Source organism: Pinus tabuliformis, chromosome J, assembly GCF_031772625.1.
Source record: "Pinus tabuliformis cultivar Carrire ecotype Pingquan chromosome J, CPIR1, whole genome shotgun sequence".
Classification (NCBI taxonomy): Eukaryota; Viridiplantae; Streptophyta; class Pinopsida; order Pinales; family Pinaceae; genus Pinus; species Pinus tabuliformis.
The window spans coordinates 1,199,323,446-1,199,341,652 of NC_142295.1; the positions used below are offsets into that span (position 1 = coordinate 1,199,323,446).

Genomic DNA, 18,207 nt, shown 5'->3' on the forward strand with positions numbered 1-18,207 from the left:
TTTTGAATGCATAGTTCTGAAGGTATTGGAAGTTCTGGTCAAAAGCCATACTGCCACATATAAAAGTCAAGCTTTGCATTACATCTACTACAAAGATCTTTCTAGTAATGTGTACTCCTAGATTTAATTCGACAACTTTGGATGTAACCAACGAAATGATGAATCATGAAAGTTGCTGAGCAGATGAGGAAAGTTCATCCTCACCCATAATAGACACTGGACAGTTCACCATCAATTTCTGCTGGTTATTTCAAAGGTAGTTTGATAATTTTGTAGTGAGATAGGATTGGCTATGACACCTTCAATTGGGGTTGCTTGTGCATGGAATTTGAAGGTGGTGTATGGGCTTGCACGTTAGAGTCCCTTTGACAGAGCAAATTCCATCCCTAATTGGAAATTTTCTGTCGGTTGTATGTGGTTCTCACATCATATCTTGTATTTTGAGGGATTTGGTTCTATTCTATTTCTAATATATCTGAATGTGAATTATGTTCTTCTATTTGTGAGTGATAATTCCTATCTTATAACTACTGAGACATCTTAATGGTAGAATTTAGTATTACTCTGTGATTCTTGTATCAGAATACTTACTAAGCTACCTCATGTAGGTTTGCTAGTTTGTTTTGATGTTACTTTATGAGAAATGTTGTCTGACATTCACTCTCTTATTAACTGTTGACAATCATTCGATATTTTGAATTTTTGATAATGCTAGGGTTTACTTCTCTACCAATTATTAGCATGATGCAGTTTTCTTTCATGGAAGCATGGAGATAACTACTTTTTCATTAAATTATGAGTAGAATCTCACCAGCTAGTTGTCATGTTTTCAATCAATAAAATAAATGGCCTGATTGACTTTCTTTGCTTAGATTTAGCATTGTTTTGCCTTGCCTGGGTTATCTTGTTTTATTGTTGTTTTATATGCTATCTTTGTTCTTCTCTATTTATGTGGGTGCACATTACTTCTGTTTTAAGTACTAATCTTTACTATTTACACGTTACGTAGGTCAACCTAACCACGGTGACAGATGGGGATCTGAAATATCTGATCCCAGCTCTGAAGTGAAGGATTTGACAAGGAGCAAGTGGTCTGATGACCACGATGATGACAACACTAATGCCAAAGAACCTGAAAAGGTTGATGGCAATGCACTGTCTGGATTAATGCAAGCTTATGGCAAAGGCGATAGATGTGTTCGTTGGGCTGACCAGGTGTGTAAGTTCATCTAGAACACAGTTTCAATACTGTTTAAACTTTAAAGTATATCTTCTAAACTTATACTGAACTGCAGGGTGATGTGGGCAGTGATAAAGGGTTTTCAATAGGCTGTGTTCCTCAGAATAAGCGTGCTCTCATTATTGGACCTGGTGCTGGTTACAATGAGGTACAAGGATAGTTTTCTTGTGATGCCCCAAGGGCATTCATTTCCAGTCTTCTCTTCAACTAGAATAAGGTCATTTTTTTTAGTTTGCAGCCATCTTTATAACAGATTATATGGTGCAGGTGTCAAATCCATTGCCAGAGGAAGAGAGAAATTATTCCATGCATGGGAGTAACTCTGGTGGAGAGTCAAAAAGAAACACAAAACTTCTTGACCAGCTTAGAGCTGAACAAGAGTCATTTCGAGCTGTATTTGATAGAAGACGCCATCGTATTGGTGGAATGGAGGAGGACGATGAGTAACAAGGGAAAATGTATCGGACGATTGACTGCAAATGTAACATTATATTTTTCATATTACTATTGTAAAATATCCCCTATCAACTTGTTTGTCCCCCATGCATTTTCTTTTCACTTTATAGAGTTTGAGAAAGTACTATATCTGAAATAGGAAATTTTTTTTTTTGATTGGGTATTGAGTTTTTTCTTTTTGATATGTTTATTTTGAGCGAAACAAGAGAATTTATCAAAATCACGCATGAAAATAGATTGTATATGCTTAAAGCAGTTTTATTATTCATTATTTTTGTATTTTTTAAAATGATAGAAAGCTTGCCCCTGCAGTGGTAGCTCACTTGGCAAGCCCGTGAAAATGTATTGTGAGTGATGAAAGACCTGTGTTCAATTCCCCTGGATGCCTAACTTATGTGCTGTTCACGGGGGTGGGGCAGTGCATGTAGGGTTTAGAGTGGTAGCAGTTGGAATCGACCCCATGTCACACGAGTATGAGACCGGCCTAGTTGCTGATTCCTCTAGCAAAGAAAAATATAAAAAACTCATTTTTTATTACTGCTCTTTTTCTATCTTTTTTGTGTCTTGTTTGGATGTTTACTGAGAATTTTGAAATTGTCACATTGTCCCCTTCCTCGGATTCCTTTGCGGGAAGATTGCCATGTGTTACTTTGGACAAACTTTTGCCTTGTCCTAAAGGCAAAATTTGGCTTGTGGCACGGGATTCAATCCTTTGTTTCTTCAAATGTCCATGATGTCTCTGCTTCTGCAGTTTTATCTTTACCGGGTTTATTTCATAAAGTTCATCCTATTTTTGGTTTTTTTCACCTACCTTTGCGGCATTTGTATCCTCTTCACTTGAGGAATGAGAAAAGTTTCTCTTTCGATTCCCTTCCTCTGAGGTGTATTGTTCTGAACGATACGAGGAGGTTGTGTTATTTAGGGCAATACCCTGTAACAAAAATTCACAATTTTGTGTCCTAAAATTGTTTCTGGGAGATATCGTCCAAATTGATTGTGATATCTTTGAAAGTCCTTTGGGGATTTCCATTTCCATGAATATTTTGGCACAGGAAAGTAGGTCGTCGGATTGTGATAGAGGAATTTCTCAAAGCTATTGCCAATACTCAGGTAGTTCCTCATCCCAAAAGTGAAGTGGGAGGTTTGGAGTTTAACCCAAACTGAAACTGATCCAAGAACTTCAATAGCGGTTTTGAAATTTGGTTGCTAGAGTTCCATGCAGAGGACTGTGTTCTCCCCCAGAACCAAGGTCTGCCCTGAAAATCTGAAAATTTTAGCTTCTGCTGACTGATAAGAAATATAGGTGAATGGCCTGCTAAGTCACAGGACACGTCCCCCAGGGACATGAAATGTGCCCTAAAACGTGTTGATAACGTTTTTCTTCGTGTCCTCCAATCGAGACACGCATTTTGGACGTGGCGAAAACATGCCATAACATTTTTGGCTCTTAGGACACGTGTCCCATGAAAAGTGACTTTTAAACCCTGCAACATGGTTTATTTTTGTTATTGTTCGCCGCTGAAGTTGAGTTTGCTCATTGCCAAAATCAAATTTGTTGTGTAGTGTGAGAAATTCCATCAGATTCGAGCACAATACTCACAACTTCACATTGTGAGCACAGTTCACAACTTCACATCGACCTAGACCTGGAGATGCAGTGGACGAGAGTTCGTGTGCTTTGCTGAGAGTTTGGAGCACTTAAATTTCCTGTAAACTGTGTTATAGCTATGAAACTTAACTTTATTATACACTAGTGACCACATTTTATGACCAGTGACCACATATAGATCGTGTGTTGAAATAAAAAGCCCAGCTCCCTGTCATCTGCTCACTCCTCACAACACCTTCGAGGTGTAAAGGGAGGGAAAGCTCGATTAATGCTATGGTCAATAGTGAAGTTTGAACAAATATAAATTTATAAACTACCTTATGTGAAGTTTGAACATGATTGAACTTGTTTGAAGTTATTAACAGAAATTATAACATGAACAATGAACATTGAACTGTGTATATCATTGATGTAGTAAATTAATAAACTAACTAGTAAATCACAAAATAGTAAATAGTGTATACTAAATAGATATCATCATGATTCATATATCTATATGAATCAGACATTATCTTTTAGTATTATATATATATATATATATATATATATATATATATATATATAAAACATGTCCCTCGTGTCGAATACTCATACTTACTCATGTTTATGTGTCCTCCGTGTCTTGTGTCCTCGTGTCATTTGACTTAGATGGCCTGGCATAGTAATAAACATGCTAATCCTTGTGACCAGATTTTCCTAGGAGTGCTTGACTCTCTGCTTGAAGTCCTCTGCCGAAGGGCATAATTTTTTGAACCTACAGATCACCCCCTAGGAGGAGAGATCTGTTAGACTTGTATGGGAGAGGTCACCCTTAATCTCAAGCTGCATGGGTCTCATTCTGCTCTTTGATATGATAAACCTAATGTAGGTAAGATTTTACATTGTACTAAAATAAAAGGCTTTAATTTTTACCATTCCTCATATGAACTGTGGCTAGATTTCATACAAATACCATTACGAATTGCTGGAGGTGATTTCTTAAGCTTGGGAAGGTAATTAAATGCTAAAAATCTGTTTCTTTATTTCTTAGAATGTTTTTCTTTCGGGGAATACTTATTAAAGAATCCTTTTGGCTAAGCTGTGGCCCTATGAGAGGCATTTCTATGCTGTCAAAGGACTTGTATCTGGTCTCACTTGCACCCACTTGGGTTTGTTGTGCTGAGGCATTAATATTAAACTGGATTATGTTGCAGCTTGCTGCTAGAGCACACACCTGTGGGCATGAATGAATTGATTTTTTGTTTACTGTTTTAATTCTGAAGGTTTTAGTTATAGATTCAGTAGTATTTATGTTTGGGGCAGACAAATTTTGCAACATTTTTGACACTGCCATGATTGCAATGATTAGATACAATAGCTCTCAATCTGATTCTGAAATTGAAATAATAACAAATAGTTAGGTAGAAGATGATGGCGATGAAATTATAAAATTAAATTTCCTTCAAGAATATTGGGAGAATTTGCAAAGGGGCCTTCGTAATCTCAAGAGCCCGTTCCAATTTGTCACACATCATGAAAGAACAAATACAAAAATAGTGGTGGTACAAGAAAGTGGTGGTATAACATATGGGGTCATGTATGGAAAGGAAGTTATAGTAGGGTGACGGGTCAGTTTCTTATCTCTTGCAATAGGTTTCTTAAAGTGATTTCACCTCAATTACTTGAGGGTTCTAGATCTAATCCCAAGCAATTTTTAGCCTCAACACTGATCCAAAAATTTTAATTACAGCAGTGAACAACAACTAATATTCCACTTCAGTCCAAATAAATAGGCATCACAAATGAAAAGATGTCAAACAAATGTATTTCAGTGGCCATCAAGTTACAGATCTTCGGGCACGCTTCAAGCATATACCGGATATGAAATCACTTTAATACAGTGGATCTTTACAGTAGGAAATCTGCTGCTTGTGTCTTCTATGTGTGATAAAATCACTTAACACTTTCATTGTTTTCTTATGTCAAATCAGTGTGACCAACAATGTTGGAACCCACGCAAACAAAAGGGTAAGGTGGGCTGAAAATGAAATCTGCATACAATTTGGGCAGTTGGAAACTTTATATATATTTAAGAAATGAAGTACATGCCATAACTTTATCACTAGTGCAAATCAAGCTCTGATATCTTAGCAGGGAAACCAGAAAAACCTTAGCGAGCACCAAAGATCCACAACAGTCTAGTCCCAAGTATGTGTGTGTAAAAAATAAGTACATGTTGCAACTTTATCAAAGGTAAGGGATAATGACTTCTCCAGAGAATACTTATTAATCGTTATTGATCTATTTCTTTTTCTCTGATTTCTTTCATATGCAGCCATACAACAAGCTAAAAAAAGTGGCTAATTATTAATAATATGAATAAATCTATATTTATATTCATTCTATATTGATAAGCCATTATGATAAGGTAATGAACCCAAGTCAAGTGTAAATGGTGATACAAGGCGCTTGAAATGACCATTGAGATGTTTTTTGATATTTGCCTAATCAAGGTCTCAAAATCTCAGTAAGAAAACCATGAAAACCTTAGGCACCACCAAAGATCCACAACAACCTAGTCCCAAGTTTGTTCTTATTTGCCTCAATACTTGTCTCCCTTGAATATCCCTTGAATTCTCCAAGAATCCTAGCACTCCGAGACAAATAGTGATAATACAACGAAGATGACAAAGCTAAAGAGATTATTGTGCTCCACTTGACACATCTCAAATACCGGGATGTTGTGAATGAATGTATGAAAGGTTACACTCCTTCCTCTATTTATATGAATGTAGGGAGGCGAGCAATATAAAGTGGATTTAGTCCACAAGGTATATAGAAATCTTGTCACATTTGGAGTGCTCCCTTTGTAAGTGGCACTTGTTAAGATCCATGGTGGAAATGTTCATCAAGCAAAATTCCAAATTCCAAGGGATGAGTTAACTTATAAATAGTTGCGGATATTCCAATAGACAATGTGTCACAACATATTTGATAAAAATAGATTGAAATCTATTATATGAGAGTTAATTTCCATAGTTTAGATTTTTTTTTTTTGTTGTTGTTGCTTTTAGCGTATGTGTATAATAGATAAAATGTGGAAAATAGAGAACATTGAAATACATTACACAACCATCAAAATGAACATAATATATGCTTTGGGAAACCTTATATCCAGCTGGAAGGTGTGGTTGCATTGCTCTTTTTTGTTTGGAATGGAAATGATGCAAATGCAAAGAAGGTAGTCTTTGTGGAGTTACCTGAGCCTTGTGGAGTTACTACAAACACTAAACCCCTCTGTCATACTCTCTCACTCCGACTCTGTCGCTTTGCTCTACTATGGAACAAGATACAATAAAAAATGAATAGAATCACTTTCCCTCTTAATGGCTTGGTTATAACATCGTCCAATAGCCAACTAGGGGTTAAGTTTGACCCTTTCAATTCTCAGCGAGAATTACAACTTTGATGCTTTAGAGTTATCTTAATAGTTCCCACATGGCTAGTCCCTTTTACACGAGTAACATGGGTTGATGTGGCATCTTTTCAAACCATAGTGGTCAAACAAGGTCAACTTTTAGGTGGCATAATTTTTCCATTCAAATTCCAGACGTTTTTCTTGCACTATTGGAAAGGCTTTTTGAGTGTAGAATTACATCATAGAGTGATGCTTAAGAGGGAAAGTCTGATGCTCCCCAAGAAATGCCATTTAAGGCATCAAAATGCCCTCCGAGGGCTCTAGAGCCCCACTCTCCAAACTAGGTTCCACCAAAAAAATTGCTCATGTATGCTAATAATAGAGGATGAGAACACACATACTATTGAACCCGACAACTATCATAAATAGGGAGTCATGTTAAGAATTAGACAAGAACGAGACACATGGTAGAAAAGGCTTAACGCTTTTGCGTTATACTATATTGAACTCAACATGTGAATTTATAATACATTTGTGAACATTCTAGATCTTCTATATCTCACTGACAACTCATTAGTGGACCATAATAATACCTCATCAAGATAAGGAATATGACTCATGGTCGCAAAGTTTGTGATTGTTTAGGGATTCATAGTCTAACATCCCCTCCTCAATTACAAGTCTGAATAATTGTACAACACGTACCGATAACTCTTGTCATCTTCAATTTGAAATTGTTGAATAGAGCTTTGATGAAGGTTTGCCTAAAAAAGTCACCGATATTTGAATATGGGGAAGTGAACAATTGGTATGTCTGAACATGTCCATTGAATAATTGAAATAATTTTGTGTTGAGGAAATCAATTACTATGTTGGAATTCCCAATTTCCGACTCAAATAGTTCATGTTTGGAAAGGATCCAAGCTTGGGGCTATAGATTCTTTAGGTGGCGGTTTTTCTGGTTGATTAGTAACCATCTTCCATTGAAATTGGTGGTTTATGGTTTACCATTAACCATTTTTTTTGAATAATGCAGTGGGTTTTGGATAACTACTAATTAATCTTATTTGAATAAGGAGGTGGTTTTTGGATGACCACTAACCAATTTGCTTCCAATAATGTGATGGTTTTTGAATGACCACAAACCAACTTGAATTCATCAATTTACCCCTTGCCCCAACTCTCCCTCCCCAAGGTATATGAGACCCCTTTTTTCTTTATCATTGTGCTCCTCCCCTTTAGGTGTGGAGGGTACCATCTTTGACTCGTGTCTTTACCTCTGTTTTGACTAAGCGAGAGGACTTACATAGTTTTTTCACATCTTGATTCCATCTCTAGGAATTTATCTATCCATATTAAATTAATTTCCTAGATTTCTTTTGCTTTCAACATATTTTTGATAGCTGATTTGTCTTCCCACAATGAATATGGGGATGGATATCAAAACATTGACTCTCCATGTGACCATTTTTTTTGACAATGATATCACTTTTTATGAATACTGTTAACTTAATCAAGAAATCCTGCACTCACACACTGAAATGGTTTGGAGTAATATGGATGATAAAAGCTATCATCTTTAGTGTAGCTCAATCCACACCAATTTTTGTTGAATGAGATTTCTTCCTAAGGCTTGACAACCATCTTGAAAATATCATTTTTTTGTTCTTTGTCTTCTTCACAATTGCTTTTGCTATTACTACTCTTGTCATTTTGTGTTTCATTCACTGATTCAATCAAGTCATTTGTATCACATTGAACATCAGTTCCCTGTATTATATCACAAGTTGCATTAACTTTTGTTATTAGTTCATATGTATCACAAGTTGCATTGAAATTTTAAATAAGGTCCTCTGTATCACATGGTGCATTAATCTTTTGAAGAAAGTCCTTTGTATCACATGTTGTATCATTCTGCCTTATTATCCTTTTTGTGCCACAACTTGCATCGACTGTCTGGATGAATTCACGTGTATCATAGGATACATTAGCCTCTTGTATTAGACCTTTTGTATCACAAATCACATCGACCTTCACTATAGATTTTGCATTATACTATATTATAAAAGGCCTCAAGCCCTTGTATTATATTGTATTGATCTCAACATGTGAATTTATAATACACCAGTGAACATTTTAGATCTTCTAGATATCATCAAGTTAAGGATTACAACTCATGGTCTCGGACTTTGTGATTGTCTAGGGACAAAATCTAACAAGTAATGTCCCTTCTTATTTATTGGCAAACTTCTTACAAAGTATATGGAAATGTTTTCCCAAGGATGAGTGAATATAAATAAGGAATTGTATAATCTCTATTCACTAATACTAGGCTTGCTAATGCAACAAATCCTACATCCTTTAATCAACCTAGCTATATCTTCTTACATTATGGGTCAATGCACATACCTCTATAAGCTAGTCACTGTCTTTCTTGCACCAAAATTCCCTGCAACCATGGAGGTGTGAGTCTCTTTGATTAGTTGTAGCCCCTCACTTTTACAAACACATAGCTTGCCCAACTTCTAGAGCAACCCATTCTAGAAATGGTAGTCCACTGTGCTCTCTCCATTTTTTGCATGACATTGTCTTTTCAACTGTTGAAACACCTCATTGAAGTACTCATCCTCTGTATATGTCTCTTTGCATGCATCATGGTCAAAGCTTCCACGTGCATCACAATTCTCAAAGATATAATTTTTGATGTGGGTGGATTAGTGTTAAGTTTAGGTATGTTCTATGCTTAGAGCAATTTATTTCAATTTTTACAGTTAGCTTAATATATTTTCTAGATTAGCAATCACATCAGCATTAAAGTAAACTGTAGATAGAACATAAACATAAACCACAAAATAAAGCCAAGAAAAGAGGACACAAGATGTGGCGCTAGCCAGGGACAAACCCCAATGTGGGGAAACCCTTGATCAATTCTTCTTATATGTTCTTCAATAGTTCAGCAGAGAGAGAGAGAGTACATATACATAAATCTGAGATTTTATGACAACAACAGTAAGTCCATCATTCTGTTAATGATGACTAATCTAAGATGCAATCCTGAATTGCCATGACAGTCTTCAATCAATGATAGAACTGTAGCATGTCCCTTGACAGTGAAGAGCTACTGATCTGATGAGGGCACCTGTGGCTGTATTAATCTTCCTTCATAATCTCTAACCAATAGAACAACTCTAAGAGACCCATGCTATGATGCTATGGCCTATGGCCTAGCACATAGCAACACAGAAGTAACTGTCTTTATAATCACCAGTGCTTCAGAATGTTAGTATCCAATCATTTGAAGCCATCCCTACATTGTTCGAGATAAGTCTAAGTGCAAACTCCTTCATCACACAAGTTTACCTTATGATTGTGACTTCCACTTGCAAGCATTCTCATACCTGGAACAACCTTTATCATAGTATTAACATCTACAACAACGAGTTGTCACCTACAACTATGCTGAAGCTCCCTTCCACTGTGACTTAGCAACCCTTCTAGCTGTGGATGAGAGACATTTCAGGGGTCTTCCATAAGCCTGCAACCAGACCTCCTCATTGCTGCTAAGGTTTCTCTTTTCTACGATGGCTTCACCTTGGCCAGCGTTAAGGGCACTTTCAGGACAATAGATAGGAGCCTCTTCTTAGGTGTTCTTTGTAGTGGCTAGATGCTCCCTTTTACTGCGGATTAAGGCCTCCCCTTTATTGCATATACATGCCTCCTGTTGCAGCATATATGACTGCGTCCTAGGGCACCATAGAGGCCTCTTGAGACTATGGTTTAGAGCCTCATACATCAGCGGATCTGTGCTCTCCATAAGTGCATATTAGATCATACATTGATTGCGTTTAGGAGCCCTTTCTTTACAACTTTTAAGGCCTCTCTTCCATAGAGTTAGGTCTCCTTTATACAGTGGTTCAATTGCCTTTAGAGGGCTGCATTAGTCCTCCTATTTTTCTGCGGCTAGGGCATAACAAGACCCTCCTTCCTATGCGTGTAGATGATTTCTCCTAGGACAATGCTTAGGGAATTTAAGGACAACGTCTTAGGGTCTCTTATAGGCCGGCATTCAACCTCTCCTAGCTGTGTTTCCATGACTGCATTTCACTATAAATTAGGGCAGCGTAGACACTCCTAGAATACCCTTTCTCCTCCACGTCTAGTGCTTCTCCCTGACTGTAATTAGGGCTCTCAATGGCAACATATAAGAAGTTGTGTATAGGACTCCTCCATGCCATCTTTAGGGTCTAGGGCAGCATATAGCCTTTACTTCTATGGCTGTGATTTGATCTTCATTAGGACAACGTATTAGACTAGGGCACTCCCTCTAGATCTCTCTTCATAAAACCCAAAACAGAATGAAGAGAGAGATCACAAGAGTGTGAGTGAGTCCAAATGACTTCTATTTATACTAAAATGTTGAGCACATGAGGGGTTTATTTGGTTGCTGATTGACCTTGACGAATTGTCCCATGACACAAATAAATTCATATCTCCATGAATACTTATCCGAATTGGATGATCTTTAGATCAATCCTACACCTCTCAATGAGAGGGATCCAAGAAAAATATCAGATGCCATTAATAAGATGACCCACATGGAGTTTGGCCCTAGTTGCCAATTTTAACACTCCCTCTCAATTAGGGAGAACTCCATTCGCTGTTCCATCTTTCCCACTGTACTATCTCTGCCACTAGTGCCCTGCATTGCTATGCTTTGCTCTGCTCTGTTGAACCATGAAGAAGAAGAATTGATCGGGAACTTCTCATAACATTCTCTACTGACTCGAAGTCAGTTTTATTGATCCTAGATCAATATCACAAGAGAGTGTCTCAAACCACTCATACTGATCCCAGATTAGTCTCATTGATCCCAGATCAATGTCACAAGAGAGTGTCTCAAACCACTCATATTGATCCTAGACCAGTTTCATTGATCCCAGATTAATGGAGGTCATCCTAGCATAGGGAGTATGGTAGATAGAACGATGCGTCTATTGATAGTACTACTATGGTTACTAACCCCATTTCCCTGCTCATTGATCAGATAAGAGGTACTTCCCATGAGTCCCAAAGTACATGTGATGGATGCCTCGATAGGAGAACTAATAATCTTGTCCCTAAGTCGCCTTGGGGTATCTCAGGGGAAGGCTGAGCCATTCACCCTATACACAACGCACCATTAGGGGAGGGTGACTTGTCCTATGGTCATGTGTTGCTCCCGTAAGTACCCCAAGCCCCCCAGAGCTCCCAGAGCTCAATGTATGCAACGTGCATGACCCTTATAAGAAGGTATCTCAACGACTCCAAGTCGTTTGGGAAAGTCACAGATTTGACCTTTCCCTGGGGCTTTGACAAAATTTATGCGACCTGTACATCAGTCTCAATGCAATTGAGCGTCCTTGCTCATCTACATACCAGATCCCATATAAGGTAGTATCTGATGTCTATCTGTTGGAGCAATCATTGAATACAGGATTCCTCAACAATCAAATCCCCCCTGGTTGTCATAGAGGATCACGGTGGTATTCATCATGTGTACAAACAACTCATTGAAGAGCTTCCACAACCAAGCAACTTCATACGAGATCATACTCATAGCTATGTATTCGGCCTCGGCGGTGCTTATAGCAACCGAATTCTGCTTCTTGCTCATCCATGATATCGAAGCAGAACCCAAGGAGAACCAACACTGAGAAGTGCTCTAGTGATCCTTCATATTGCCTGCCCAGTTAGGATTCGAATAATCATGTAGCTTCATATTTCCTATAGTGTATTTCAATCCATGAGAGATTGTGCCCTGAAGATATTTCAGAAGATTCTTGGCACCAATCTAGTGAGGCTCAACCAAATATGAGCTCACCATGCTAACTGCAAAATATGTATCTAGACGGAAGTTCACCAAGAACATTAATGCAAATGAGTTTATGAAACTCAGAGGCATTTCCCAAATCTAGTTCGGCATCACCACCACATAACTTCTGAAAGTTAAGATCCTTAAGGTAGTCATGGGCTTGTAGTTCACCATTCCACATCCAGAATCCAACTCCCTCTTACTTCTGCAAGTGAGAGGGTCTGCACCTGTCAGAAATAGGTCGTCCTTAGAAGGTGCAACTAGGAGAGGTCCATCATCCGCAACCTTCAAACAATGGTTTGGATCGACTTCACTCTTAGTGAGTCTCAACTTCATCTGACAACTATCAATCCTCTCATATCAAACCGGGGGTGTTTTGCTTCAAGCCATAGAGGGCTTTCTTCCACCTGCACACATGAGATTCCCACTCATGAATCTCAAACCCCTTGAGTTGTTCCAAACTTGTGGACCTACTACATGAGGGGAATGGCCCCCTTGTAAGATTTTCCTTCAGTACATCTTAGACTTGTACCTTCATGTTTTTTTTCTTGAATTTAGGCATCCGAGTCACCATTTGACTCACATCGGGTAAAGCCTCATAAGTAGACCTCTGGTGCTACAGATGAGATTTGTCAATTGACATGGTCCCCAAAGGACCATCCTGAAACTTGATACAAATTGCCAACCCTAAAATTGAACATAAAAGCATCTTTGAAAATTCCAAACACGTACCTTTCCATCGATGAATGCCACACTGTAACCTTTGACTTCTAATGCCGAAATGGACACCAAGTTCTTCTTGCGATCAAGTACATAAAAGAGATTCTGTAAATGAATCGTGTTACCCTCATTCAATTGAGGGGTAACGTTCCCTACACCCTTTCCGGGATAGGTGGCATCGGCAAGTATAATCCCACGATTGTTTCCATCTCTACCACATTAGAGAGAGCATCCTTCTATTCGATGGAGTGCCTTGAAGCACTACAATCAATAAGCCAAATTCCAAAATAATATGAAGGAGAGGGCCAATACAATATATTGCTTCTTTATCTTATCAGAAACAACATTTGATTCGTCCTACCTGGGGTTCCTTGCTTTCTCTGAAGAGTCGACCGTTTCCTTGATGACTTGCATTACCTGTCATTCCTCTAATCATTGAAGATGTCCCTGGAATGTTTGTTATAATCATCAAGTGATGTGTCCCTGCCATTCATACACTCCTTCGCATAATGGATGAACGAGTCATTTGCCTTTCTTTCCACCCTTAGATCCGGACTTCCTAATGAAGTGATATTTAGGTAGGCCATCATAAGCTTCCGCTACGCCATTCTGATAATGTTCTCTGCTTCAATTATACCATTGGTGAATTTGAAGAGGGATGAGGAATCCATTGATCCTTTTGTCCTTTCCCAACTGTCTTCGGTGATTGCTCTTTCACTCTTGCTTGGGAATTGTCTTCACCTCAGCTCCGATACCATGTTAAGTTTAGGTATGTTCTATGCTTAGAGCAATTTATTTCAATTTTCACAGTTAGCTCAATATCTTTTCTAGATTAGCAATCACATCAGCGTTAAAGTAAATTGCAGATAGAACATAAACATAAATAAAAAAAGACAAGCCAAGACAAGAGGACACAAGATGTGGCGCTAGCCAGGGACAAACCCCAATGTGGGGAAACCCTTGATCAATTCTTCTTATATGTTCTTCAATAGTTCAGCAGAGAGAGTGTACATATAAACAAATATGAGATTTTATGACAACAACAATAAATTTATCATTCTATTAATGATGACTAATCTAAGATGTAATCCTGAATTTCCATGACAGTATTCAATCAATGATAGAACTGTAGCATGTCCCTTGACAGTGAAGAGCTACTTATCTGATGAGGGCACCTGTGGTTGTATTAATCTTCCTCCATAATCTCTGACCAATAGAGCAACTCTAAGAGACCCATGCTATGATGCTATGGCCTATGGCCTAGCACATAGCAACACAGAAGTAACTGTATTTATAATCATCAATGCTTCAGAATGTTAGCATCCAATCATTTGAAGCCAGCCCTACATAGTCTGAGATAAGTTTGAGTGCAAACTCCTTCGTCACGCAAGTTTACCTTATGACTGTGACTTCCACTTGCAAGCATTCTCATACCTAGAACAACCTTTATCATAGTACTAACATCTACAACAATGAGCTGTCACTTACAACTATGCTGAAGCTTCCTTCGGCTGCGACTTAGCAACCCTTCTAGCTGTGGATCAGAGACAGTTCATAGGTCTTCCATAAGCCTGCGGCCATGCCTCCTCATTGCTGCTAAGGTTTCTCTTTTCTACAATGGCTTCACCTTGGCCAGCGTTAAGGGCACTTTTAGGACAACGGATAGGAGCCTCTTCTTAGGTCTCCTTGATAGTGGCTAGATGCTCCCTTTTACTATGGATTAAGGCCTCCCCTTTATTGCATATATGTGCCTCCTGTTGCACCATATATGACTGCGTCCTAGGGCACCATAGAGACCTCTTGAGACTGCGGTTTAGAGCCTCATACATCAGCAGATCTGTGCTCTCCATAAGTGCATATTAGATCATACATTGACTGCTTTTAGGAGCCCTTTCTTGACAACTTTTAAGGCCTGTCTTCCATAGAGTTAGGTCTCCTATATACTGTCATTCAACTGCGTTTAGAGGGCTACATTAGTCCTATTTTCTACGGCCAGGGCATAAAAAGACCCTCCTTCCTTTGCGTCTAGATGACTTCTCCTAGGACAATGCTTAGGGCATTTAAGGACAACATATTAGGGTCTCTTATAGACCTGTGTTCAACCTCTCCTAGCTATATTTCCATGACTGCATTTGACTATAAATTAGGGAAGCATAGACACTCCTAGAAGACCCTTTCTCCTCCACGTCTAGTGCTTCTCCCTGACTGTAATTAGGGATCTCCATGGCAACGTATAAGAAGCTGTGTATAGGACTCCTCCATGACAACATTAGGGTCTAGGGCATCTCTTCTAGGGCAGCGTATAGCCTTTTCTTCCATGGCTGTGCTTTGATATTCATTAGGACATCGTATTAGACTAGGGCACTCCCTCTAGATCTCTTTTTCATAAAACCAAAAACAGAATGAAGAGAGAGATCAAAAGAGTGTGAGTGAGTCCAAATGACTTGAGGACCTCTTCTATTTATACTAAAACGTTGAGCATGAGGGGCTTATTTGGTTGTTGGTCGACCTTGACGAATTGTCCCATAACACAAATAAATTCATATCTCCATGAATACTTATCCGAATCAGATGATCTTTAGATCAATCCTACACCTCTCGATGAGAGGGATCCAAAAAAAATATCAGTTGCCATTAATAAGATGACCCACATGGAGTTTGGCCCTAGTTGCCAATTTTAACAATTAGAAAGCATGTTGTCCAATTTGGTTGTGCTACCCTTCTACCCATTACTAAATAAAACCGCTAAATAACCCATCCACTTTTAGTGTCTAATGTATTGTAGCTAACTTTGGGTTTGCATGCACTGTAATTCTGTTGGGTCCCTATAATACTAGTGATTACCCCATTACTATTGTAGTTATACCCCTTATTTATATTGTTGTGCCCCTATTACCCACATATTGTTATTTCTGTGCCCCATAGAATCCCTCTATTATTATTTTTGTGGCTTTATATTATTATTGTTAGGTCGGCTGGATTATATTGTGACTCCTTAGACTCCTATATATAGAAAGGAGGTTTTGTCATTTGTATCATCCAAGAATTGTTCATTTATGTAATGTAAAGGAGGTTGCCCCCTCGAAGAGGCTGAATTCTAAGGCGTGGATCTCTCTTTTCTATCTTTTTGTGAGCTGGTTTCATAACATTTGGTATCAGAGCTTTGGATTCTAGGGTTTCGCTGCTCCAAACAGGTCATAGTGGCATTTTTGCTATAACTTTTTTTCTGTGACGTTTCAGAAGTCGCAAAAAAAACCCATTTGAGAAGAAATCGCGCTGAACCTTGGGTCCGAATTTCAGAGTTTTTCGCGCGATATTTTCGGAGATATGATCTGAGGAAGTTGGTCTTTTTGCAGACTCCTGAATTACACTCAAAACAGGTGACCTGGGGAAAATCGTCATAACTTTCTTTCTGAGCATCGGATTGAAATTTCGTAAGAAGTTACAGAAAGAGGACGGACTGTAGTTTTCTTTTATATATTTTTCAGAGTCAAAGGTTGAAATAGTGACACGTGGCACGTCGTACAAGTTCGCTCTACTGAACTAGTCTATAATCAAGTCACTGTGGGAGATTTCGCATAACTCTTCCTTGGAGAATCCAATTTGGGTCAGACTTGTGGCATTGGAAAGAGGACACAGAGTGCTACTACAGGTCACAAATTCAGAACTAGATAATCAGAAAGTACAGAGATACATCAGAGGCAATATCGAGCTCCTACAAAGTGAAAAAAGGTGTGTAGATTTTCTTTAATTTTTGCTTAAGCTTGGTTTGAAAATTTATTTTGAAGGAATTCAAAGGGCATATTAGAGAATTATTATCGGTAACTGATGCCCCGAGGAAAGAAAATGCAAACACCTAGTAAGGAACCTGAAAGCTCTAGCATGACTCATGAAGAAGAAGAAGAAATGCTATATGATATATCAAAATTACAAGAACAAGTGCAACGAGTGTCACTTGCACAAAAAGCAACAGAATCTAAAATGGATGGTTTAAGGAAAGATGTAGAAGCTAAGATGGACGGTTTAAAGAAAGGTGTAGAAGCTAAGATGGATGGCATGGAAGCTAAGGTGAATGGCATGGATGCTAAAATTGATGGCATGGATGATAAGATGGATAAGTTGCTACAAGAAATGGTCACTAAGGGTGAAAGAGTACTAAAGGAAACTCATGATGAGAACAAAAGAAATTTTAATCATGATTCCATAGACTCTAATGTTGGATCGAAGACTCACCATGTTCCAAAAATCGATATGAGGAAGTTTGATGGCAAGGATCCCGCCACATGGATATTACAGATGGAGCAATTCTTCGATCTCAATAATGTGCAAAACACACAAAAGGTACGTATGGAAACTTTATATTTGGAACCAAATCAGTTTGTATGGTATCAATGGCTTTGTTCTCATAAACAGTTTATCACTTGGGCAATTTTTACGGAAGAATTGATAGCACATTATGAGGATACAAAAAGCAACACTTTTTTTAGCCAATTGATAAGTCTCAAACAAAAGGGTTCAATAATGGAGCACATTGAGGAGTTCCAAAAATTGAACATAAGGGTAAAAGATATTCCAGAGGAGCATAGGATTGATGTGTTCATAGGGTCTTTAAAGGATAATATCCAACATGATGTGCGCCTTTGGGAACCTGATTCATTAGAGAAGGCATTCAGGTTAGCAAGAAAAATGGAAAGCAAAATTATGGCAACTAGGAAGCATACCATTCACAACTATAAAGACGGAAGTGTTGTTGCCCATAGTCTTCCACAACCTACAAGGTTGACACCACAACAATTGGAAGAAAAAAGAGCAAAAGGGCTTTGTTACAATTGTGATAGCAAATACACAAAAGGTCATAAGTGTGCTGAGAAGAAATTATTCTACATAGATTGTGAAGAGGAAGAAGAAAAGGAGCAAGAAAGGTCAAAAGAAGA

At 38.3% G+C, this 18,207-nt stretch overlaps 1 protein-coding gene across 1 annotated transcript in view; it reads left to right on the top strand.

Annotated features, from left to right (window-relative positions):
• The window catches only part of LOC149231421 (P-loop containing nucleoside triphosphate hydrolases superfamily protein), a 128,324-nt gene extending 126,479 nt beyond the window's left edge, over positions 1-1,845 (top strand). Inside the window, exons 13-15 of the mRNA XM_089381635.1 lie at positions 1,010-1,215; positions 1,296-1,388; positions 1,508-1,845. Coding sequence (XP_089237761.1) covers positions 1,010-1,215; positions 1,296-1,388; positions 1,508-1,687 — 479 coding nt within the window. The 3' untranslated portion in view covers positions 1,688-1,845. The remainder of the gene's footprint in view (positions 1-1,009; positions 1,216-1,295; positions 1,389-1,507) is intronic.
• The last annotated feature ends 16,362 nt before the right edge of the window (positions 1,846-18,207 follow it).